Source organism: Conger conger, chromosome 12 (genome assembly GCF_963514075.1).
Source record: "Conger conger chromosome 12, fConCon1.1, whole genome shotgun sequence".
NCBI lineage: Eukaryota > Metazoa > Chordata > Actinopteri > Anguilliformes > Congridae > Conger > Conger conger.
The window spans coordinates 45,722,840-45,748,949 of record NC_083771.1 but is presented as its reverse complement, the minus strand read 5'-3'; the positions used below and the strand labels follow the sequence as shown (position 1 = coordinate 45,748,949).

The 26,110-nt window shown below is 39.4% G+C and overlaps 1 protein-coding gene and 1 long non-coding RNA gene across 2 annotated transcripts in view; both read right to left on the bottom strand.

Moving 5' to 3' along the window:
- LOC133141653 (uncharacterized) overlaps positions 1–26,110 on the bottom strand; it is a 151,063-nt gene that overhangs the window by 4,737 nt on the left and 120,216 nt on the right. Inside the window, exons 6-11 of the mRNA XM_061262243.1 lie at positions 13,937–14,050; positions 12,562–12,660; positions 7,799–7,882; positions 3,708–3,800; positions 2,970–3,053; positions 2,541–2,633 (exon numbers count right to left, since the gene is read on the bottom strand). Of these exons, the coding sequence (XP_061118227.1) occupies positions 2,541–2,633; positions 2,970–3,053; positions 3,708–3,800; positions 7,799–7,882; positions 12,562–12,660; positions 13,937–13,985 (502 nt within the window). The 5' untranslated portion in view covers positions 13,986–14,050. The remainder of the gene's footprint in view (positions 1–2,540; positions 2,634–2,969; positions 3,054–3,707; positions 3,801–7,798; positions 7,883–12,561; positions 12,661–13,936; positions 14,051–26,110) is intronic.
- Positions 17,572–24,456, bottom strand: LOC133141387 (uncharacterized). The gene is made up of 4 exons (XR_009710094.1): positions 24,328–24,456; positions 22,740–22,877; positions 20,326–20,421; positions 17,572–17,659 (listed from the first exon to the last, which is right to left on the bottom strand). It is a non-coding gene; the product is annotated as an uncharacterized LOC133141387 (long non-coding RNA).

Below are 26,110 nucleotides of genomic sequence, written 5' to 3'. Positions count from 1 at the left end.
GTAATGCCTGCATTGTATTTTCTTGTTTTAAATGTTATATACACACTCACCAAGCACTTTATTAGGAACATTTTTACTTTTTTTACACCTACCTATTCATGTGATTATCTAATCAGCCAATTGTGTGGCAGCAGTGCAATGCATACAATCATGTAGATACGGGTCAGGAGCTTCAGTTAATATTCACATCAACCATTAGAATGAAGAAAGAATTTGATCCAAGTGGCCTGGACTGTGGAATGATTATTGGTGCCAGACAGGGTGGTTTAAGTATCTCAGAAACTGCTGGGATTTTCACACACACTAGTCCCTAGAGTTTGCTAAGAATGGTGAGCAGCAGTTCTGCAGACAGAAACATCTTATTAATGAGAGAGGTCAGAGGAGAATGGCCAGACTTGTTAAAGCTGACAGGAAGGTGACAGTAACACAAATAACCACACATTACAACAGTGGTATGCAGAAGAGCATCTCTGAACACACAACGCATCATAACCCTAAGTGGATAGGCTACAGCAGTAGAAGTCTTAAAAATAAGTATAATAAATAGCTAATAAAGTTCTCTAATAAATATACACATTCACTGAGCTCTTTATTCAAATTTTTATTTATTTACTGGTCTTCTGCTGCTGTAGCCTATCCACTTAAGAGCTTTGGTTATTTGTGTTACTGTCACCTTCCTGTCAGGTTTCACCAGTCTGGCCCTTCTCCTCTGACTTCCCTCATTAACAAAGCATTTTTGCCCGCAGAACAGCTGCTCACTGGATATTTTCGAGTTTCTGAGAAACTCAAACCACCCTGTCTGGCACCAACAATTATTCCATGGTCAATGCCACTTCGATCACATATCTTCCCCATTCTGACACTTGGTCTGTAAAACAGCTGAACCTCTTGACCATGCCTGCATGCTTTTATGCCTCTAGTTGTTGCCACATGATTGGCAAATTAAATATTTGCATTAACAAGATGGTGTAAAGGTCTACATAATAAAGTGATCACTGAGATCACATAAAGTCTCTTTGGGTTGGGAAAAGTGTGAAAAGTGGGAATAGTGCAAAATAAATTAGGCACAACATGCTCGCCATCACTGAGGCACTCCACTCTGCTAAAGCCAAATCCCTCTCCTCTGTCCTCATCTTCCTCGACCTGTCGGCCGCCTTTGTCGGCCGCCTTTGATACAGTCAACCATGAGATTCTGCTCTCATCGCTGTCACAGGATGGGTGTCACAGGATCTGCACTCGCTTGGTTTTCCTCCTACCTCTCTGGTTGCTCCTACCAGGTGACTTGGAGGGGCTCAGTCTCTGACCCTCACCCCCTACGAACTGGAGTCCCGCAGGGCTCGGTTCTTGGGCCTCTCCTCTTCTCGCTATACACCATGTCTCTTGGTTCTGTTATCTCTTCCCATGGCTTTTCTTATCATTCTTACGCTGATGACACCCAACTCTTTATTTCCTTCCCCCCCGACACCCAAGTCACCACACAGATCTCTGCTTGCTTGGCTGATATATCTGCGTGGATGACTTCCCACCACCTGAAGCTCAACCTTGCCAAAACTGAGCTTCTCTACATCCCTGCTAAATCCTCTCCGTCAATCGACCTCTCTCTGACTGCTGAGGACTTTGTAGTTTCCTCCTCCCGTATGGCAAAGAATCTTGGGGTGACTCTTGATAACTGCCTCACCCTGGCTCCACAAGTATCCTCCACTGCCAGAACCTGCAGGTTCTTTCTGTATAATATACGCCGTATCCGTCATCTCCTGATGGAGAAAGCCACCCAGCACCTAGTCCAGGCGCTCGTCATTTCCCGCCTGGATTACTGCAACTCCCTCCTAGCCGGTCTCCCAGAGTGTGCCATCAAGCCCCTCCAGCTGGTCCAGAAGGGCTGCAGCCCGCCTGATCACCAGTCAGCCCAGGTCGGCTCATATCACCCCGCTTCTCATTGGCCTCCATTGGCTTCCTATTGCCGCACGCATCCGATTCAAGGCCCTAGTGTTGGCATTTCAGGCTGCTAAGGGGACTGCCCCACCTTACATACAATCCTTGATCACTCCCTACTCCCCAGCTACACCACTCCGGTCTGCCAGCTCTGGTCGCCTTATGGTTCCCTCTCTACGTGCACCTGGCGGTCGAGCTGCACGTTCATGCCTGTTTTCCGTTCTGGTTCCTCAGTGGTGGAATGACTTGCCTACCACTGTCAGGACAGCAGAATCCCTCCCCCTATTTCAACGCAGACTCAAAACACACCTTTTCAAACTCTACCTTAGTCCTCCCTCCTGATTTCCCCTGCCCCCCCTTTCTGATATCCCTCTCCTCCTTGTCTAACCAAAAAAAAAAAAAATGGCACTTATGATGACGACTATATGTTTAGAACAGCATTCCATGTGTATTTTCCTAGTTATGGATGTGATGCTTTGACTTGTGGTAGAACCTATGCACTTGTAAATCGCTTTGGATTAAAAGCGTCTGCCAAATGACAAAAATGTAAATGTAAAAATGTAGGCAGTGCGATATTCTAATTGAGAAAATGTTTTTATTGTCCTCACCTGCTTTCAGAAACACTTCTGTTGCTAGAGCAACTGAATTAAGGACACTTAGGACAGCAGAACCAAACACGTACACTAGGATATGAGCTACATCTGAAAAACAATGAGGGCAGTTTTAGTAAGTCAGTTTCCTGTCACATTAGGGTAAATATACCTGAATTGCTTGATTTTCAGAGAAAAAAACCCATTATTTCTACTTGCATGAAAATAGTTCATTACAGACATTGATTTATTAAATGTAGATTTTGTATTATTTGTCATTTTCCAGTTTTTTCTTCTTCTTTTTCTGGTCCTACAAATATATTTATTTTTTATGTAATATTTCTTGATGTAAGCAAAAAATATGAATGAAAACCAGTTCATGGTTCATGGTCTTCTAAAGCACAGTTACTGATGATAAAATGCATGGATGTGATGATGATACTGTACCAGGTAGATTAGTCCTGTGATTAAAACGCAATACTGCAATCAGGATCCAGAGGAACGCCATGAAACACACCAGTGCAGGACGGTCTGCAGTAACACACATGTCACTTCATTAATGTTGCGCACAAAACATTTTATCTTTGACAAAAGCATTGGCAAGCCTTACCGTACAAGATATCAAAGCACTAATTTACTTACTTCTCCCAGGGCTGCACGTGTGGGTTGTTAATGTGAAATATTTTAATAACTGCAGTTTGTAATGATTAATAATGTATATGATTAATAATGTATAATAATAAGCTTGGCTTGTGGGTTGTGGTGTGAACAGAAGCTGTGGGTGATAATGTGTGCTTCTGAATGTTCATGTACATTTTCTTGCATTGGCTCTGGAGGTGTAACACAGTGTCAAAAATGCTTAATAATAAATTAATTTGAAAATATCTTCCCAAGTACTTTCCCCAGTCCTGTACACATGCAAAAAATTATGGTCAGCCAATCTATGCTATGCACAACACATTATAGCTGACCAAGCTTAAACAATCAAGAGGAGAAAAGATATAGATGTAATAAATTGAAGTAAGATTTTAGGTTTATCCAATGAATCATTTTCTCAGTGTGCTTTGGGAAAAACAGCTGTACACTCTCTGCCATTGGCTCTGGCAATGTCACATGATAATGAATATGTAATAATAATGTGTAATAATAAATTAATATTCATGTCAACAACAAAGAATTACATACCTTTATTATTTTCTAAAAAGATGTGCAGAAATAGAGTGTAGAGAGTACTCTCAAGAATGAACTTAAGCACTTCAATGACTTTCCCAATTAAATCTGAAAGAAATGAGATGCCATTATATTTATGGCATTTAGTACATTGTATTAAATGGAGGTCTAAGCACATTCAATAAGGGACATTTTGCTGCAGTTTACATACAGCTGTGGATTGGTGTTGTGAGAGTTCTCAGGTCATTATCATTTATATTTACAACCCTTAGGTGTGTATGTTTGTATAATTGTACAAATAATCAAAGTTCACTACATACTGCAGTTTTGACTTCATGGTTATTTTAGTGGTGCAGCAGAAAAAAATGAAGTTCTGTCTAATATTGCTCTCTATTCATCATGAATGCCATGGGGTAAAAGGCACATCTGGGTGATGCCATCTCAGATGGGTTTGACATATTGCCAGTGACATGCCCAATTTCAGGTGAACAAAACCAACTTGAATGATATTGAAGACTCGATCTCTGGCTTCTCATTTGAATTTTACAGGCTGATGAAGCGGGCTGAACAAGCAACATCCGGCTCTTCGCAAATATTACATTGTCAGTGAGTTTTGAGTTCAGCACAATTATTGGGTTCACAGCACATACTAGACCTGAAGCCCTGTTCTGAAAGCTTGCTGTTGAAGTACCGCACTCTGATGCATTGATGAGTCCCACACACTCTAATCAAATCTGGCCAGTGTGGACTGTGGCTCCTTAGGGCGACACACAAATGCTGATTTGTTGCCCAGGGTACAGCAAGGTACAGCAGGATTCAGCTAAGATCCGTTCCAATCTTTTAAAATTATTGCCTTTTCTTGCTTGATTGGAGGGTGGAAACCCCAAAGTGACCTGGATACAAGATGGCCGCCACAAGTAGAAGCCTTCCATTCCAAGGCTTCATTCAGACTCACTTTCACACGTTCCCTTCCCTAGCTCTCTCCCTGAAGTGAGCTATTTGATAGGTGGACAGGACCTGGACAGGTCGCCAGTCCATCGCAGGGCACACACACCATTCACTTATAGACTCATACCTACAGGCAATTTAGACTCTCCAATCAGCCTATCCTGCATGTCTTGCATGTCTTGCATGTCTTTGGACTGTGGGAGGAAACCCACGCAGACACGGGGAGAACATGCAAACTCCGCACAGAGAGGCCCCGGCCGACCGGGATTCAAACCTTGCTGTGAGGCGGCAGTGCTACCCACTGCACCATCCGTGCTACCCCAACAATAATAAATAATTGAAATAAATGAGCAATATCAATTACACTATTATTAAAACAAAAATAAATAGGTATTAATATAATAACTACTCATTTTATTTTTGCCATTAACCAAATGATCACAAGCTACTGAAGCAGGTGTCATATTGCCTGTACAATGGTTATAGTCCAATAGCTGTAACTTTAAATATAGTAGCAGAACATATATATATAGTAAAGTTTGTATTTTATTGTACAAACGATAAAAACTATATATATTTATTTGATATATCTGAGAGTCGCAAGTCTCTCCTGCATAATAAAACAATTGATTCATCCTATGTTCAGTTATTCAATAGAGATTACAGGGAGTGCTTTTTGACGCAAATTGTTGTGTATTTCGTTGTGAGCAGAGGGTGTAGAAAGTACTAAAAATGTGTACTGAATACTTGTTTTAGCACAATTCATAATGTTCCACACCCCATAATGTTCGGGATTGACTGTACTCCGCAATTTGTATTTGGTCAGCAGGTGTCTGAGATTGTCCCACACGCATGGAGACGCCCAGCTTTAAAGATGCATTTTCGTTTTGGTTTATTTTAATTTTTACTTTGTTTTAGTGTCTAATCATAAACCCTTGTTTATGATTTTATACATTTGGTTTCACCATGTACAAATTACAGCACTTTTAGCCCCCCATTTCAGGGCACCATAATGTTTGGGAAATATAAATATCATGTATAAAATAAAATAGTCATGTTTAGTATAACAAGCAAAGGATATGTGACATATCCTTTGCTTGTAATAATTGTGACTCATAGACCTCACCAGCAGGTATTATATACAATATTCTTTGTCAATTCTTTTATATATGTCCCGAAAGGAGCAGTATTCATCATGCACATCCGATGCACAGACAACATCGCCATAATAAGCTGCTAGCTCGTTCACATGTTGTATTGAATATGAGGTGAAGAAATACTTGGGGTTAAGGGCTTGATATTTTGATGCCATTTCCCATCAACAAGTCTCTCATTGGTTGTGTTATAGATGCGTAAATGGGCCTGAGACATTGTAGCTATCCTTCTAAGTGGACGTTTGACTGGCGTCTAATAACCGATAAATAAAATACAAGTAAAGTAAAAATCATGAATAATATTCTCATATAAATAATTATATTATATATCCCACTCGACAAAAATATAATAAAATATACAGATATTAAGTGTTTTGATAGGCTTTTTGTTAGTTAGAAAGTAGTTTCACGTAACTTTCGCACAACATCCTTCATGAATACAACAAATGAAGGTTTTTTATTCCGAAGTTTACATTTATGAATGAAACATTTTGCCAGCATCAATATCACATTTATTATAAAAAAATATGTCTTCTTTTCCTGGGTTATTGAAAAAACCAAACAAACCAATTTCCCCAAAATAAACTAAATTCTTTAAAGATAAGATCAATGACAAAGGTCTTGCCAGAATTTATTGGTATGAGAACAATTCCAAAATAGGTGTAAAACTGTTTCTGGATATTTTATACAAAAAGAGCAGTTTGTGTTTATGCCTCTTTTAATTTCCTGCTTGTAGTGATTGGCGGGGTAGAATTAATTAATACATTTAATTAAATTAATTAAAATTAAAATGAATAAATTAATAAAGACACCTCCTTAACATTATTCATGACTATGTATTTCTGAGAAAGCATCCAGACTTTCTTCCAATATATATCACTCACAGACCGATTCCAATATGCGGTGACATATGGAATTGAAACATATCTTTGAAAAAGGTCACATGGTCAATTGTATGGATTCAACATTCTAATTATAAAATCAAAAGAGCCCTGTCACGGTGGGGAGGACAGAGGAACCAGAAGCAGGCACAGGGGTGTGGAAAATGGCAGGAAAACAGGCAAAGTTAAAAAACCACAGTTTCCACACAGTCCACACACGCAAAAGTACAAAGGCTGATCCAAAAGAAGAGTCCAAAAAGCAGGCAGGGGTCGTAAACAGGAATCCAGATGAACTAAACAAGACAGAACAAGGGGGCTAGAACAAGGGGGGAAGGAATTCAAGGGGTCGGGATTAAAAAAAGATGAACTAGCAAGGTGCAACTGAAAAGGACAGGTAGAAATACACAGGGGAATGACACAAACTAGGCGGGGCATGGGAGTGAGGGCGGTCTAACAAATAAACATCAGGTGAGACACATGAAAGGGTAATAGCACAATAATGAGGGGGAAACGAAAACGCGGACTGGATTCACAAAGACACAGGTAATACAAACGGCTAGGGAGTAGACATTTGCACAGAATCAGGAGAGACAGGTGTGAATACCTCGCTGAAACTAAGCAAGTAATCAGTGATAGAATAGGGAGGCGGAGATACAGAACAGATGCGTTAGTAAGTTAGTTATGTGATAAAAATTACAAATACCCAAAACTAGTGAATGTCAGTTTGTTAGTTGGATGAACATATTAGTGTGTTCGTATAATTAGTATGTTAGTTGTTCTATGTTAGTTGGGAGTAGTATATTAGTGCTATCTACAAACATGAAATGGAGAGAAAGCAAGATTGCAAGATTGGAAGGAGGTTGAACCACGGAACTACCGTAAACACCCGAATAGTGGGGCACGCAGACAGGGGAGTGACTGGGCAAGTAAACAGACATCACAGGGGAAGACGAGTGCAAACTGACTAATGAATATAAACAGAACACCAGACATGAATATGAAAAATAATAAATTACAAAAATAACGATAATAAACAATGATAAACTAACAGACAGAATTCAGGAACAGAACAAGCCCTTTATCAATCTCAATATAGCTCCATAATATAGCAAGTTATACTTACATTCATATCTTTTTTTGGACCAATCTGATTTCCAATAATCCAGCAATTCGTTCAAACCAGGTAGAATAAACCAAAGTATAAACACTGAAAAAGAGAAATGTAGACAGTAAAGATGTTTGTTATAAACTGATGCTGGTTAATCCCTTTAATATACACATCTATATACACTCAGTGACCAATTTATTAGGTAGAACTGCACACCATCTTATTAATGCAAATAGCTAATCAGCCAATCATGTGGCAGCAACTTAATGCATAAAAGCAGGTAAAGAGGTTCAGGTGAAGGGGAAGAAATGTGGTCTAAGTGACTTGGATGATTATTGGTGCCAGACAGGGTGGATTGAGTATCTCAGAAACTGCTGATCTCCTGGGATTTTCACGCACAACAGTCTCCAGAGTTTGCAGAGAATGCCGGGCAAAAATGCCTTGTTAATGAGAGAGGAGAATGGCAATCCAACAGGGCGGCAACAGTAACCCAAATAAGCACACATTACAACAGTGGTGTGCAGAAGAGCATCTCTGAACACACAACGCATCATAACTCTAAGTGGACGGGCTACAGTAGCAGAAGAAGAAGTTTTAAAAAATCAAGTAAATACCAATTAAAGTGGTCACTGAGTGTACAATGTTGTTATATATTCTTATTATTATTTACATATTATATAACGATAATACATTTAAGTAATATAGTAATAGCCTACAGTACACCTTAGTATTCATTAGTATTTCTCATGAAAGATCACAAAAATTCAGAATATCAATTCCCCTATGTGGTTATCAACACAATAATTAAAAACGATATATTTACATTGTGCTTCTACCCATATATTTGTAATAGAGGAACTCAAAAGAAACAGCCCTGTTTTCATGTAGTTATTTATCACAAATATAAGCCAATTAATAAGGGTGTGGACCCAGTCCTGTCTGCACCAGAAAGTTTCTTCTATGAAACTCAATAAACTGGGACATTCTCTGTTGTGAAGTGGACAATGCTGCCTCACTGTCTGACTGATAGACTGACATTATGTGATCATTGCAATTGAACATGTCCCTGCAGAGATATGGCATAAAACTAATCACTCATTAAGGGCTGCCATTAACTGTCCAGCATTATTCAATCACCCTTATGGAATAAAACCATGTTTTGTTTGATACTTGATCGCAGGGGCGTTGTAGTGGGGGGGAAATCAGAGCTGATTCCCGGGGCCCCAGCATGGAGAGGGGTCCTGAAAAGGCCTGGATTTCTTTAGTTTTTTTACCTGCAATTTTAAAATTGTAAGTAATTGGACCAACTAAATGAATATTGGCTGAATACATAGGTTGAGAGGCTTTCTTACTGAGGCCACTCTCCTCCCCTCAAAGTCACAAATGGTGGGAGGGAACCCTGGTTGTCAGAGGGTTGTTCAGTAAAAAGATTGTAGTCACTGACTACAGTACGTGATTTGCTCACTGATTCAGTTCACTCTACTTGTAGTTAGTATCATTCGTCGCTCTATGTGAGAACTCTTCAAAAAGCATCTTACCTCATACCTTTTGCATTTTTCCTTATAGTTCGTTTTCTGGCATATGCTACTGATAATGTATTGCATATTAAAACTTGTAGGTTTCTGATCATTCTGTGGTATAAGTGTGGTTTTGGTTTTTACATATTTTAAATATCAAACGGTTCAGTTACCGGTAACGAGGGCCATCCTCTTTTTTAATACCGGAAGATTTTTCTCTCTCCAGTTGAATGTCAGTGTTCAGTCACCTATGCGGGGAGCCCTTATACGTTTCATTCATTCATTCATTCATTATTTCATTAATGGCATTTGGCAGACACTTTTGAGCTAAAGGGAGAGGAGAGAGGCTACAGATGAGCCTTGTTAGCTTAAGAAGCCTTCTCCCATACAAAATATATATATCAGGATATTGACAAGGAAGATATAGCTCATGAAAAATGCAGTTTAGGCATAAATTGACACTCCCAAAATGGGGTGTTAGAAGTGTGCCACCATCCTCAACTTTGGATATGTTGAAGATTGACCTTTCATGACAGAAATTGCTCAGTGGCTGAGGTGCTTTGCAAGCAAGGGACAAGTCATTTTCACACTCGTTGTTCTACTATATTCTATAATGTTTGTGATAAAAAATTTATTATATATTGAAAATGCATTCAATAAAATAAAAAAGAAACATTGTGATTACATTCTGACTACTTAATAGGCAATTAAATGCATTTACTTTCCTTATGTAGGGGAAAAAATATGGGACAAAATCATTTATGGATGCCAATTACCAAAAAAAAAAGTGAAAGGTTAAACTTGGAATTGAATTGGAGAAAGTTAAGGTCAAACAGAAGTAAAAAAAACCCACAAATGAATGAAGTGCTATTTCATAATGTGTACCATAGAGGGTTAAACTTCCTGCACAGGAGTTTACCCCACCTGGGGGGCCACAGAGTCTGCAGGTATATTTAGTCAGGCCGTGAGAACAAGGTGACTCATTTATGTAGCCAATCATACTATCAAAAATGATAAAACTACAGGATTCATAAGTGCCACCTCTGTCCCCTAGTTTGGCCAGTTAAAAAGCATCCCCTCCTCATCTGCAACTAGAGTGACACATTGGACAGCAGTGTCCATCTGGGAGTATGAAAGGATACACAGATCAGTGCTGTGACTTGTCTATTTTGATATCCAAAACTAATTTTAGATAAATAAGAAAAATAAGTTTTCATAAAAACTACATGAAAAAACAAACATATTCTTCAGGACTTTAATTACATGAAAAACGATTGAGAGTATTAGTATTCGGAACTATTACATTACATGGCAAAATGTCATAACCAACTTGCTGCAGAAATGCTATGAAAATAGTTAAAAATGAATCATCCTTGGGCCAGTTATATGGGTCTTTCTATCAACATATGAGACTAGACCTGTACCAGGACTATTAAAATGTTTTTTATTTATCCTTTTTATTTAATGGTACACTAACTTGCAAAATCCTGAGTCATACTGGACAACCTAAAAAACATTTATAATGTTCTTTTCATGCATATTTAAGAGTTCAAGGTGAAGGTTGAATATTTCTGTAGGTAGCCAAATTGCAAAGCATCATCTGATTAAAGTTATACATTTTTTTGTATAAGTGATTCATTTTTTGTCAAACCGGATAACAATTACGTCATATGTGATAACTTCACTTTGTGTTGCCAACAGGTGTCTTTCGTTATCCGGAATGACATACTTATGATTTTATAGTTTTTTACTAGTATTCTGAAGCTTTTAGTGCTTTGCAATTAATGCCTCTCATTCACCCATTCACACACCAACAGCAACAGGCTCCCATGCAAGGCCCCTGCCAGCTCATCAGGGGCCATTGGGGGTTACTGTCAGTATCTCGCTCAGGGACACACCCAGGCCCCCAGAACTGACAACCCTCCGACCGAATTTCTAAATTTATATCCATAAGTAACAAGAGAATGGAACACATTCATAGCCTTTTGTAAATATAATTATTATATTATTTAGTGTTCACATTTTAAGGGAAATTCTGTTCTAGATGGTCCTGTCCTGCAAAGGGTAGCCAGGGTCAGGGTTCGAGAAGGCGGACCCATTAGCTAGGGAGGAGTGTCTTGCAAAAAAGAGAACCTATCCAGCCACAGAGTAAGAAATGCAGTTCATTTAAAAGAAAATCTGAGCTCCACCTTCTTAAATGACTTCAGACGTGAGGGAAGAGTGTTCATGCTCATGAGGCAGATTTGTGGAAGGCTTACCACGAACTGGACACACTATGTGCCCTGCTACACGAATAGACACATTTTGACTCATAACGTTCATTTATAATTAATTTCTAATTGAAGAGGGAAGTTTAAGTAGTTTCAGTCGTCTGCTGTAGTTGCGCTGTCTTATCCACCTGGATGTGTTCACTAGTTCTGAAACTTCAAGGATCATTTTGGAAGAAGCCCATTTACTTAAAAGGTACAATAGGTCATTTCAGACTTCTAACTTGCAGGAACAAACACGCTCAAAGCACAACATTGTTTATCCCTCCTCCTTCTCTGTGAACGCACTGACGTTTAAATGCCCTTGGTTGTGGCAATTAGAACCAATTCTCAACCAATGACCTTGACTTATTGTACAGCTATACAATTATTGTACAGCCGGCCCATCAACTGCATATTTTGAGGGAGAGGGTGAGTCAACATGTCAGTGAGCCTTTTTCAATGATAGGAAGGGATTTACAATGGTCTTGTAACAATGTTTTAACACAAAAATCTTATTGTGAAAACCTATTGTACCTTTAAAAGTTGATCTACTTAAGTTTGTGTAGGCTACGTTACAGTGCTGCAAATTTTGAAAGGATATTTTTTATTTACCTTCCAGGCACCCATTCATTTCTTTACTCACACAGTTGATTTGGTAACCCAATATGAAATACGTCCATATTAATAAGTTACACAATCGTAACATTTTAAAGCCTGGATTGACAAGACATGAAGATACAGGATGGAGCTTTTAACCAGCTGATGACCGCTTTGCTAACCTCACTCCATCACAGCAGAATGTTTCTCTGCCATGGAGAAAAAGACAGTTTTTCAGGACCTTTTTAAGAACAGGCTTTATTATCCAAAATACCGGTATGTGAATAGTACATTATCCAGCCTGTTCTGTAGTTTGCTTTAATTACCTTAGTATGCACTTCTTGTACGTCGCTTTGGATAAAAGCATCTGCTAAATAAAATGTAATGTCATTGTTTTATGTGAAGGGCAACTTACCTGCTGTAAAACCAAATGCACTACCCGAGAAAATCAGAAAGAACATTTCCATGGAAATGGCGAAGTATAGGTAATAATACCCTAAAGCAAACTTCATCCCTGTAAGCACAGAAAAGGACAGTGTTTGAGACATAATAATGCATGTGGACACAAATCTCAGTCTTGCCTTTCTGCTGCAGAAACTAAAGCCTTTAGGATCAGATGTGCATTTGGACCTGTGGTATGAGAACACCGGTAAAGGGCGGAACAGTTATGAACATGAGAAACAGATGGATATTACTGAGAAACACAAGATTCCACTAATAATCAGGAAGAGAAGAATCCACCATGACAACTAGATTTCTACCTATTCTTTTGTCACTTTAATCAACTGAGAACCAAAATGAAAAAAACTAAAGAACAAAAACATGTAAACACATAGGCACTATGCTACAGAACTGAATTAATTATGCAAGAAACTAACAAATAACAAATACAATTTTTTGCATAACCATTCTATTATCATACCACCTTCACCTTACCTATCCTATCTACCTAAGAAAAAGCAAGTCAGTTGTATTGCTTATTATAATGCATTAGGTATGCAGTGTAATATTACGTAAGTAGACTTATAAAGCTATAGCATAATACATTACCCTCACCATTACTGCATCTGTAATGTTGGCCTGCAGACCTGACGTGTATCTTACCATACAATTCTCTAACCAGAAAACTAACACTGAATACGTACAGAGGCAAATATTCTAGCTCTACTGCAGGGGCCAAACCTGGTTCTGGGACCCCAATGGTTTTACCTTTAATACAACAACCAATTTAGACCCAAGCAACCAGGTGAGGCAGCCTGTAGTGTAGTGGTTAAGGTACATGACTGGGACCTGCAAGGTTGGTGGTTCAATCCCTGGTGTAACCACGATAAGATCTGCACAGCTGTTGGGCTCTTGAGCAAGGCCATTAACCCCACATTGCTCCAGGGGGATTGTCCCTTGCATAGTCTAATCAACTGTAACTAATCAACTGCTCTAATTGATCAACTAAATGCTGAGTTACAGCAAATAACACAAGACCCTGAAGCTCTCCAGGACCAGGGTTGACCACCCCAACTCTACAGTTAGAAGACTGTTCAAAAATAGAGTTCCTTCAGACATTCTTCCTGTAATATGTGTTGACATTTCAGTGAAACAGTGACACTTTGATTTATGAACGAAAGACAGGCTGCACATAAGATATTTATTGGCATATAATTATTCAAGGTAAGTTCTGCACTATTACATAATACTACAATATATCCCACTGGACATCTGTAGCCAATCACTGATGGTACATAAAACATATATAAGAAACGTGTATTTTACTATATTATAAAACATAGTCTTACCTGATGAAAAAACAGCTGAAAAATCGAACAATACCACAACTGCAAACATGAATTCGGAAAATAGTTTTCTTACTGCATCTTGGGCATGGTATGTCAAAACGGAATGGAGAAGAACTGATTTGAATAGAAATAAGATAATTAAATTATGCACAGTACACTGAAGGAAAATGTCATAAAAAAAGACAATGCAAAAATATTTTAAAATAAGTACAGTACCGCCACACATTTTGGAAACACTGCATGAAGAAGAAATTTAAAAACGTTTATCTGTGCCCTTTATTTACGGTTTCTTGGAGCCATTTTAGTCTGTAAAAACAGAACTAAGAAACAATTATCGAACTGGCCATGAGCAATAATGCCATTATGTCACCATTGGGCATTTGAAATAAAGTATTCATACATGTAGGAAGGTGTAATTACCATTACTTTTTTTACACAAATTGTATTATTTTTCATTTTTGTTTTATGGTATTACATTCATTACATATGATATGTATTATGTCATAAAGAGATATTGCTAATCATTAATCCTAATGCCGCATTTGAATTAAGTGGTTTGTGCCAGCGCTGCATGTTTACAGTACAATTCCTACCTTGTGGACAGTGCAGCCATTTACTGTTATTACCTTGACCGTGTATCACAATTATCAGCGAAATACTGAGAAACAGAAAATGCAGTCAAGCTGTATTTGTTCGCAATTTCAAAATGAATTTTATGTATGAAATAGAATTATGTTGCTTACACATTTGTAATATACCTGAAATTATTCATGTTTTATGTAACAATTTTCAGTATTCATGAATTCACAATGTTTACTGAAACAATATACAAAATTGATTCATTGATGTGCAGTGCCATGAAAAAGTATTTGCCCCCTTCCTGATTATTGCATAATTCCATAATTTATTTAATGAAAAAAGTCAAACATCCACGTCACCCCTGTGAAAACGTAATTGCCCCCTGAAATGTAATAACTGTTTCACCACCTTTAGCAGCAATAAATGGTTGGCATTTATATAGCACCTTTATCCAAAGCGCTGTACAATTGATGCTTCTCATTCACCCATTCATACACACACTCACACACCGACGGCGATTGGCTGCCATGCTAGGTACCAACCAGCTCGTCAGGAGTATTTTGGGGTTAGGTGTCTTGCTCAGGGACACTTTGACACACCCAGGGTGGGATCGAATCGGCAACCCTCCGACTGCCAGACGACTGCTCTTACCGCCTGAGCCAAGGTTGCCCCCAATAATTGCAACCAAATACTTCCTATAATTTGATATCAGCCTTTCACATCGCAAGGAATTCTGACTCACACTTCTTCTTTAATAAAGACAAATTGCCTTTTCAGATCCTGCCAGAGTATCCTATAGGATTCAAGTCAGGACTTTGACTAGACCACTCCAAAACATTTTGGTTCTTTTCAGTCAATTCAATGTGGACTTGCTTTTGTGTTTTGGATGCTTGTCTTGTTACAAAACCCAGTTACGCTTCAGCTTCAGCTCAAGGGCAGATAGCCAGGCATTCTCCTTAAGAATGTATCCACACACCATCACACTAACTTCACCATGTTTGACTTTTGGTATGCTGTTCTTACTGTGAACTGCTGTATTTACTTTATGCCAGATAAGGGACCCATATTGTGCAAAAACTTCCACTTTTCACCCATCTGTCAATAGGTGCTTTTTTGCAATTGTGAGATGAGCATTCATGTATCTCTTGGTTGCAGTGGCTTCACCTTGATACTCTCTCATGAATCCCTTCTTTGCCCAGTCTCTTGAGCATGAGTCATGAGCACTGATATAGCTGAGGTTAGCAAGGCTTGCAGGTCTCTGAATGGTTTTCTGGGATCATTTCTGACTTCCTGGATCAGTTGTGCCCTTGGAGGAATTTTGGCAGGCCGGCCAATCCTGGGAATATTCACCACTATTCCAAGTGTTCTCCATTTAGATAGAATGGCTCTCACTGTGGTTCCATGGAGTCCCAGAGCCTGAGAAATTACTTTGTAACCCTTTCCAGACTGATATATTTCAACATGTTTCCCATCTCTTTAGGAATTTCCTTTGACCGTGGCTCACTGTGAATTTTTCAGAATTAAAGAAGTTCTGCAAAGAAAGGTGGGCTGAACTTCCTCCACAGCGATGTGAAAGATTTATCTAATGTTCCATTTTGTCTAATGATCTGAAAACATATTTAATTACAGAGGACATCAGGAAGGAGTAAATACTTTTTCATGGCACTGAATTTTAACTTGTACTTTACATATGTATAATCATGACAGTTTTGATGAATTTGATGAATAAAATTATTATCTGAACCAAGCAGGTAAAATAATTAGTGTAATCAGGTGGTGTAGCGCACGGTCCGAGGGAAGTAGCGCTGTTTTAAAGGAATAATAAATAAAAAAAGAAAACATGTGGCATAGATTGATCATTAATATATGAAAGTAAGTAGCTGTATTTTTTTCTGCAAATTAATGCAGTGTATGGGAAAATAGGCTTTTTGAGCAAAAATATAGGTATCACTAGGGGGCGACTTCCTATTAATAATGAAAATTATAGCTCAAGAGCTGGATCGAAAGAAGTTACACAGCTCATGCCCCATTGAGCAGCTCCCATAGGAATTCATGGGACCGGTATGCAGAACCTGTCTTCATACAGTCCTTAAGATAACTAGCTGTAGAGGTTTTTGTGTGAATGTGTAAATATGTTTGCATACTGGCCACAGGGGGAGCTGCTGCCTGTGCATGCAGCCAAGTCTGGCAAGTGTGTTGTTCATTAGCCTTCTCAGCTGGTTAACCCATTACCTGCGACTGACCAATTATACCCATCATTTATCAAAACGCATCGCACAAACACGCAAACAGTTCTCTGTGTGTGTTGCTCATTTGCCTTCTCCGCTGGTTAATAAATCAAAACTGGATGTGCATCAAAACTGGTGCAAACAGCAAGTACACTTACCAGAATTCATCCCTGTTCTAATGAGAAAATTATCCAAAGGCAAGGCCATGTTTGTGAGTCTCTCGAAACATGTTCCTGTAAAGAGAAACCAGTCATTTTAACAGCAGTATCCAGTGCTCATGATGTTGCTGCATTTCCCTAGTTGGAGACAGCCAGAGCCTGACACAGAGCCCTGCTAACACCACCAGAGAGCTTCCTAAAGTTCACTCTTCTGTTGCTAATTAGGATCCTTTCCATTGGCATGCTGCGGTGCCATCTCTGCCTTTGGCTTAGGCTCCGCCTCCAGGAAGGGGTTAGCCACAGAACAATGGCCAGTCACCCATCCCTGTTTCACTGATTGGCTCAAAAATATTGAAGGTCATAGCTTCTCCTGACAACTCAGCTTTACTACTATTTCTGAATGCCATCATCAGCAAAAAACTATGTCATTATTTTAAAAAACGCTATATTCATTTTATTCATGAAATGACTGGGTTTATTTACAAGCACATTGCTGGGAATTGGAGTCAGAGTGCCAATCTGGATGACATGTGAGCCTACTGTCGGACAATTGTGTCAATAGAAACTGAAGCCTTTATTCAACAAATTTTTTAGGCAACAAATTGTATATTTTCTACTATAATATATAGTATGTATATGTACAAATAATGCATTTTTATATGAAAACATACCAGGAAGTACATATGGAGCCACCTTAAATATCACTAGGATCCTCACAAGATTTAGAGTACTGCAAACATAGGCCTCTCCAACAGAGCCTGCAAAACAAAAATGACATAAAAATATAAGCAGTGTACCCATGTTTATACTTTTCCCATTTTCTGTTGAATTTAGAGATACAACGTTAAAGAGCTGTTTTAAATTATGAAAATTGAGCTTCAATGAGCTATCCTGTCATGGTGGGAGGTAATGACCGGTTGTGGCTACCAAGCTGGTATGCACGCAGTAGACACTGTGTTTTAATGAGTCAGGTATCGTGCTGGTTTGGGTTTATTGCACATTTAAAAGAAAAGGTAAGGAAGTTGCTGGTGCGGTGTGCACTGCTGATGTCTTCCGAAAAATTCTTTGTTTTTGATTTCATTTCTGGCTCGTGTGAGCTTGTGGGTGAGGGACGTTGTCCCCGGTATTTGTATTTTGGTTTGTTTATTCCTGAGCTGCATCTCAAGGTTCTTTATTTTGCTTGCCTAGTGTTTTATACTAGGTTGTACTTTTATTTTGGTCCCCGGTCTGGGGTTTGCAGTGCTCACCTTAGTACTCATTTTGGTTGGGTTGTTCGCCCGGGTTTTTAAGGGTTGCTTTATTTTCCTATAGCCGTTTTTGGGCTGTTTCTTTTTTTTGATCGGAGTTGTCTCCAAGTTATTTTCTGTTCCCTTTACCTCCTGGGATTTTGTGGCGAACACGTTCACGTGTGCGCATATAAGGGATTACCCTTAGTCACTCCTGGCTCTCCGCCAGTCTCCGACACTACATATCCAAAATAATTTTGTAAATGTTTTATTAAAGCAATACTCAGCAATATCAAAGAACACCTAAAGATGACATGATACACCCACAGATGCATGTGTACCAATATAAAATAAATGAAAATAAAGTACACACATGGCTGAGTATGGCTGAGCTCCATGGTCATGCAATTATCTGGGGCTGGTGCCAACATTGCTCATTTCTTTACTTAGGGGTCCCTATTTCATTGATCTCTCTCGGGTTTCCAAGAACCAGGAATTGATTAAGAAATGCAAGTTTAAAATTTCCAAATTGAATCCTGAAAACTTATTTTCAGTCACATTTGCAAAGGGAGTGAAATGCATTGAGCATTAAAAAAGTCTAAGGTTTAAGTCAGCTGCCAGGGCCTGCTGTTCTCACATCCCTGGTTACCTTCTGGTTACTGCGTCAGAATGTTGACTGTTGTTTACAACCTGGCTGACATTCTAAATGTTCGAAAGTGTGGTTAGGCTTCATTAGAGAAAGCAGCAATACATCTATCCATCCATCCATTCTCCGGAATAATGTTTCAATAACAAGTTGTAATCATTGAAGTGATGTCGCGCATTATGTTATAAAGTAGGCTATTATAAGCTAAACGTCACCCTGCATTTGTATGCGCTCCTGTAGCTACTGTCATTCAACATTTGCAGCTCCATAAATTCCATAAATATGCTATTGCACGTTTTCAGAGTCTTCGTATTTAGTATAACCAAGACAATTAGGCTATTGGTTATAACTGGTAATTTATCTCGGTCTTTTTAAAGCACTGGGTTTCCCTATGTAGGTAGAAGCCAACGTAGTAAGCTACAACTTTTTTTCGGCACTAAAAACTCAAAATCAGAATTGTTTTATAAACAATTACATTATAATTATATTATTTAAATAGCCTATTGCTCCAATACGACTGAATGCCTTGAGCAAATCTAAGGTTTGAAAACATTTCCAAACGTATGTCAATAGCTTCTTGCAACACCAAACATTTATTCATTCATTCATTCATTTATTATCCTAACCCGCTTATCCTGAACAGGGTCGCAGGGGGGCTGGAGCCTATCCCAGTATACATTGGGCGAAAGGCAGGAATACACCCTGGACAGGTCGCCAGTCCATCGCAGGGCACACGCACCATTCACTCACACACTCATACCTATGGGCAATTTAGACTCTCCAATCAGCCTAACCTGCATGTCTTTGGACTGTGGGAGGAAACTGGAGTACCCGGAGGAAACCCACGCAGACACGAGGAGAACATGCAAACTCCACACAGAGAGGCCCCGGCCGACGGGGATTCAAACCCAGGACCTCCTTGCTGTGAGGCAGCAGCGCTACCCACGGCACCATCTGTGCCGCCAGCAGCAAAACAGACACAGCCAAAAGGTAATCAATGCTGTAAAAGGATTTCATATAAGGAAGTAGCTCCAGTATCTGGAAACATTTACGGCAGCATTGTGTAGACTTCAGCACGTCAGCATTTTTGATGGTTCAGACAGTCTCAGTAACGGCTCAGCTCGCCCTAGTGCCTTGCACATGAAAACGTACGTATAGCCAACCATAATCTTTCTTTATGAAGGAAAGGACACATAATTTTAATTATTGACAATTTAAATGTAGCTTTTGAAACATTTAATTTCTTCTTTGAAAGTATGCAAAGAATCCAAACCAGGATTCAATAAGAACCAGATTCGATAAGCAAAATCACAATCAGAATCAGAATTGATGAAATCCAAACAATACCCAACCCTCTTGTGACCCCCACTGCTTAATTGGCAGGTGAGACCACATGTTTCAGGGGAGAACCGTTTGTGTCTGCACTCTCCTAAATAAGCTGTAGGGATTGCAGCATGAACATGACTGTAAATAGCTCATTGCATATTCAAAATGAAGGAGGGAACTGGACTTGGAAATCTTAATACAAAAAAAGTAAAGCAGACAGACTTACTCTCAATTTTACCCCATATGGCGAAGGCGATGGATAACAAGATGCAGGGAACGGAGACTTGAAGGCAAAATAGCAACACAGTCCCTTTGCTTTCAACTGAGGAGCAAAGAAAAGCAATACTCATACACAATAATCATACTCATCAAAAGTATCCTCCAAAGACGTGAGTAAGAAAACTGTTTCTGTGGAAATAGTCCATTCACTGGGTCCGCTCCTTTTCATACAGCCAGGGTACCTCCCAGCAAGAAGTGGCAGGGGAGGAGCAGATGCATAAATGGAGAGGAAAACATTTGCCGGCAGCTGAAGACAGCAACATAAACAAAAAGCATGGCGAAACCATGCTTATTATATTGTGTAATTATATTAGGATATTTTATTATAATATACACTCAGTGGGCACTTTATTAGATATTTATTAAACTTCTGCTGCTGTAGCCTATCCACTTAGAGGTTTAAGGTGTTGTGTGTTCAGAGATGCTCTTCTGCATACCACTGTTGTAATGTGTGGTTATTTGTTATCCGTCTCCTTCCTGTCAGCTCTGTCCAGTATGGCCATTCTCCTCTGACGTCTCTCATTAACAAGGCGTTTCTGTTTGCAGAACTGCTGCTCACTGAAGCTCCTGACCCGTATCTACATGACTGTATCCATTGCACTGCTGCCACACAATTGGCTGATTAGTAAATGGCATGAATAAGTAGGTGCAATAAAGTAAAAGTGTTCCTAATAAAGTGATCTGTGTATAATAACCATATAACAGTGTTTATACAGCCCTGGTTCTAGACTGCTGTGATTGGGGGGGCAGACAGGGGGGGCACCTTTTCATTTAGGGCACTGTGTGTGCCATACATTTCCCAGGCTTTTTCCTTTGCATATATTTGTGTGTGTGTGTGTGTGTGTGAGTGTGTGTGTGTGTGTATGAGTGTGTGTGCGAGTGTGTGTGTGTGTGTGTGCGTTTGTGTGAGAGAGTGTGTGTGTGTGAGTGTGTGTGTGTGTGCGTGTCTGAGTGTGTGTGTGCGTGTCTGAGTGTGTGTGTGTGTGTGTGTGTGTGAGTGTGTGTGCATGTCTGAGTGTGTATGTGGGTGCGTGTGTGAGAGTGTGCGTGTGTTTGCGTGTGTGTGCGTGTGTGCGTGTGTGTGTGCGTGTGTGTGTGCGTTTGTGTGTGTGTGTGCGTGTCTGAGTGTGTGTGTGTGTGTGAGTGTGTGTGTGTGCGTGTCTGTGTGTGTGTGTGTGTGTGTGCTTGTCTGAGTGTGTGTGTGTGTGAGTGTGTGTGTGTGTGCGTGAGAGTGAGTGTGTGTGCGCGTGTATCCTTGCAACCACACGATCAAAGCAATTGATTATTTTAGGTCAATGGTCAAAGTTTTTGGGGGAGGCAAAGCAAAAATTTGATGATGTCATATCATGTTTATTATTACATGGGGGGGCGGGTGGTTTATTCTGAAACATGCACGAGCATAAACCTTGCCTATTAACAACAGCGGAGTCTACCAGCAAGCGATCCTTTTATGCTACATCTCTTGTGATTAAACCAAAGAAAATGAGACCTATGTGTTGTGTGCGTAGCGACAAGTCTAGTGTCGAACATTTTCTGACTAGAACATTACGAAAAGACGGCAGGCTCGGTCGCCGTATGTCAGTCATTTTATTATTGGGCCGGAACGGACCGGTACGACATAGATGTCTACGTTTTGCTCATACAAGAACTGATCTTATTTTTTAAATGTAGTTTGAAGGTTTAAACAGAATTTGTTCTGCACAAATGTAGCGATTGCACAGCTTTCGATATGCACAGGAAAAATCATTTTGAGGAGCCATGGTTTTCTAAACTCTGTTTGCGCTATGGCTTTGAATCGATATACAACAAGTGTGAGACACCTACTTTCAGGAGGATGCTTTGGATTGCATAACATATGTGTAACTGACCAAATTATCGACCAATGGAAACATGCTTTCGACATGCCTGTTTTAATTATCGACCAATGGAAACATGCTGTCGAAACGCTCCTTTTGCTGTTGGAACGCCCCATGCTGTCAATACGCCCGCTACTCCAGTCTGCAGAGACTTGGATTGGACATTCTACAATTTCCTTGGTTTTGGTGGATTTACATGTTATGCAAACCATGCATCTCCCCACTCGCAACAGTCTTTTCTTCCAGATGTTTCCGTGGTTGCCATGCAAGGAAAACAATTGTGAAATATGTGCAGCAAATTGAATTGTGGTAAACAGAAGATGACGAATACACAGATAAAACAGATCAAATTACTTTGTGCTCTTTACTGTATTACTGTTAGCTAGCTAGCTACTGACCTGAGTTATTATTGCTGTTAAAGCAACACCACATAACTGAACACTGGTGTAAAGCAAAGTGTTAAATAATTGTAAATTGAAATAGGAGAAAACATGTAAACACCTACCTTTCTTTTTTTTTTCTTTTTCTCGTTTTTCTTTTTGTGCTTTTTTTATCCACCAAACAGCAGGAATGCAGCTTAAAACTGCAAAAACTGCAGCAGCCATGGTTAAACCCAGGACACACCAATGTAAGGTGGAAAAACCTGTGACAGAGATTTCAGTGAATCTGAGGCCCACACCAATCTCTATCCCCATTCCCCCTGTGGTCGGACACTGTTGAAAAATAATAATGTTATTAACCATTCATCATTGGTAATCAATAATAACATATGGCTGAGGTCTTTAGATACAGGTGAGATTTGTTTAGAAGAGTTCAGTCATTTAGCAGATTTTCTTGTCCAGAGTGACTTACATTGTAACAGAACCAGAAGTGAATTTAGCTGATTAATATGAGCAACAGTACCAGACCTGGCCCAGTTAACTATGCCAATCAAGAACCAAAATACAAATTCTGAATCTGTACAGATCACATTGATAACAAGCCCTAAGAAGAGAACCCTAAAGCTACAAGGATACCACAGCTTCTTCAGGCTAGCTCAGTTAGTTATGTTCCCAATAACATTGAACTGTAAGGTGCACGTATATGACAGTGATCTGAATTAATTGCACACTGCACATGAGACCAGGTAGAGCTCGCTAGATCTAAATAACGTGGGCCAGATTGGTGTAAGGGAGGCACTCCAAAGATCTTCATTATCCCTGGATTTCTTTTGAAGGGGGAGTTTTAAAATGTCAATCCAAAATGTTTTCATATTAATAACTGCCACATTTCATACCTTTTCACACTGTCACTCTTGTAGCAATATCAATCGATTGTGTTCTTGCACTCTGCTACACTATTTGCTGTTTTCTACTGGTGGTGTCAGCTGTAACAATCCCACAAAATATTGAAATATGTCACAGACACAGGCACTTGCATGATGAATAAATATGAAAAATAGGTTTGATATGTTGATCAATATTATTGTGTCAGATGACATCATTGGCTGTCTCTAAGAGGTGTTCTTTCTCCAAAATATGCTACCGCTGGATTATCTTCTGAGAAACAGAAGCACTCAATGTGCTTTGCATCGAATGGAACTCTGGTATTTGTGAATACGACCTGTAGTGACCACCAGTCACCACAGGTGTCACCAAATGTCTGAAAAATGAAGGACAGACTTTAAGCTAAGAAAGCCACCATGCATGCTGAAGAGCCCTTAAACCAGGACTGAATCATGAATAAACTAAAAACACAACAATGATGTTAGAACAGATTTCAGGCAGAAGCATATTCCTTTATAACTTGAAGATTTTATCGTATTCACCATTCTTTTAGATTTTATATTCTATATACACTGTATGGTCTGTTAGACTGTAATGTTAGACATAATGTTATGACAAAATATACTGGATGATAAAATGCAAAGCATTTTCAAAGCATAAATATATCATTATTAAAACACTGGTATTTCACTATTAAAACACAATATGCTCTGTGCTTTACCCTTTTCTAGTTAATTTACATTTTGGAGTGAATTTCTGTGTAAGAGACCCAACCATTTATTTTCAGATGATTGCATACAGTATGTGATCATGCTACTTCATACTTACCCTGTTCTTGTAGCCAGGCTGTTGCATTGACTGATTCTCTATCTGTATGGACTGTGCACATGAATTCCCCTCTGTCTTCAGTTTTTATATCCCTCAGTTTCATTGAGAAGTTGCCTTTGGGAATCTCCTCACTGAAGAACTCAGCACGCCCTCTGAATCTCTCAGGCTGTGACTCCGGTCTGTACTGCCCCTCCATAAACAGCAGCACCTGGATTTCTTCATTTGTCTTCATCCACTCTACTTCTAACTCTCCGAGAGGAACATGGGTGTCCACTGAGCAGTTCAGAATCACATCTTCACCAGCATATGCAAATACAGGCACGTCTGCACCAGTCACCACCAGCCGTTCTGAAAAACACAAGTAACTTTTTCATTTGCATTTCATTTTTAAGAGTGTCTCACATGTTGCTCCTTTCATTGCTCCTTTGTACATGTAAGCTAACATGTCCTGTTCATTTTACAGTTATTTTTCAGCAAAATGGCAAATTCAGTTTGTTGAATGTGATATTAAAATAGGTAGCCTGTAGCCTAGTGGCTAAGGTACGTGACTGGGCTCTGGAAGGTTGGTGGTTCAAGCCCCAGTGTAGCCACAATAAGATCCACACAGCTGTTGGGCACTTGAGCAAGGCCCTAACCCCGCATTGCTACAGGGGGCATTGTCCTCTGCTTAGTCTACTGTAAGTTGCTTTGGATAAAAGTGTCAGCAAATATCAATGTATTATTATACTAAAGAGCTTCTCAAAATTTTAGACCACATGAATATAAAAACAAAAAACAGATCTGTATTGTATTTGAAAAAGGGGGTGGAGGTACTTACCAGTATCTATTGTCACATTTGCTTCACTAGACTCGTGTTCAGTGTGAACTATACACTTGTACATTCCTTTGTCTTCAGTGGTTACATTCCTAAGCAGCAGAGAGAAGTCTCCTTTGGAGATTTCTTCAGTGAAAAACTCGGCCCTGCCGCTGTACGCTGGGCTCTGTGATTCTGGCCGACTCTCTCCTCCCAGGAACAGATGCACCACGACTCCAGAATCTTCTCTCGTCCACAGCACCTCCAGCTCATGCAGAGGTATTGGGGTATCCACAGAGCAGGGCAACGTCACAGACGCCCCCAACTGGACAAGTAGTGGCATCGCAGGACCTCGCACTGACAACCCTGAGACCAGAACAGATCACTTTGAAAATCCGTCAGAATACGTGCAAAAACCTACCAATTCCTTAGTGTCCGTTTTATTTAAGCACGTTATGAAAAAAAAACATAGTCTAGAATAGAAATCGAGTCACGTAGCAATACATTTGTTCTGTTAATTGAGGAATAAATAAACAGGAACTCAATGAAAAATGAAACTGAATTATTTCGGAAATAATGATGTAGCAATCGAAACGTTTTTAAATCCGTAGGTTAATAGTGTGTCGACATACAGAGATGATTCATTCCAGAAAATCAGGAAAAATTCGTTTAAATGTTATATGACATATTGTTCCTATAAAACACCAGTTATCGTCGTACTATCACATGTCAATTACCTTCGGTCCTGATAGCGCAGATCAACGACAGAAACAAACAGAGAGCTCTCATCTTGATCTTCATCATTAGGTCTGCATAAGTCTACATAAGTACATGAAAACTCGAAAGTAATTAAGATAGGACACTAAAAGTGAATTTGGCTAAGACAAGCTGCGTACTCATACGTTCTTACAACGCAAGATAAAAATTATTCGTTTAACTTTTACTTTCACTTGCGTCTCCCACGCCTTTAGTACATGTAGCCGACATCGC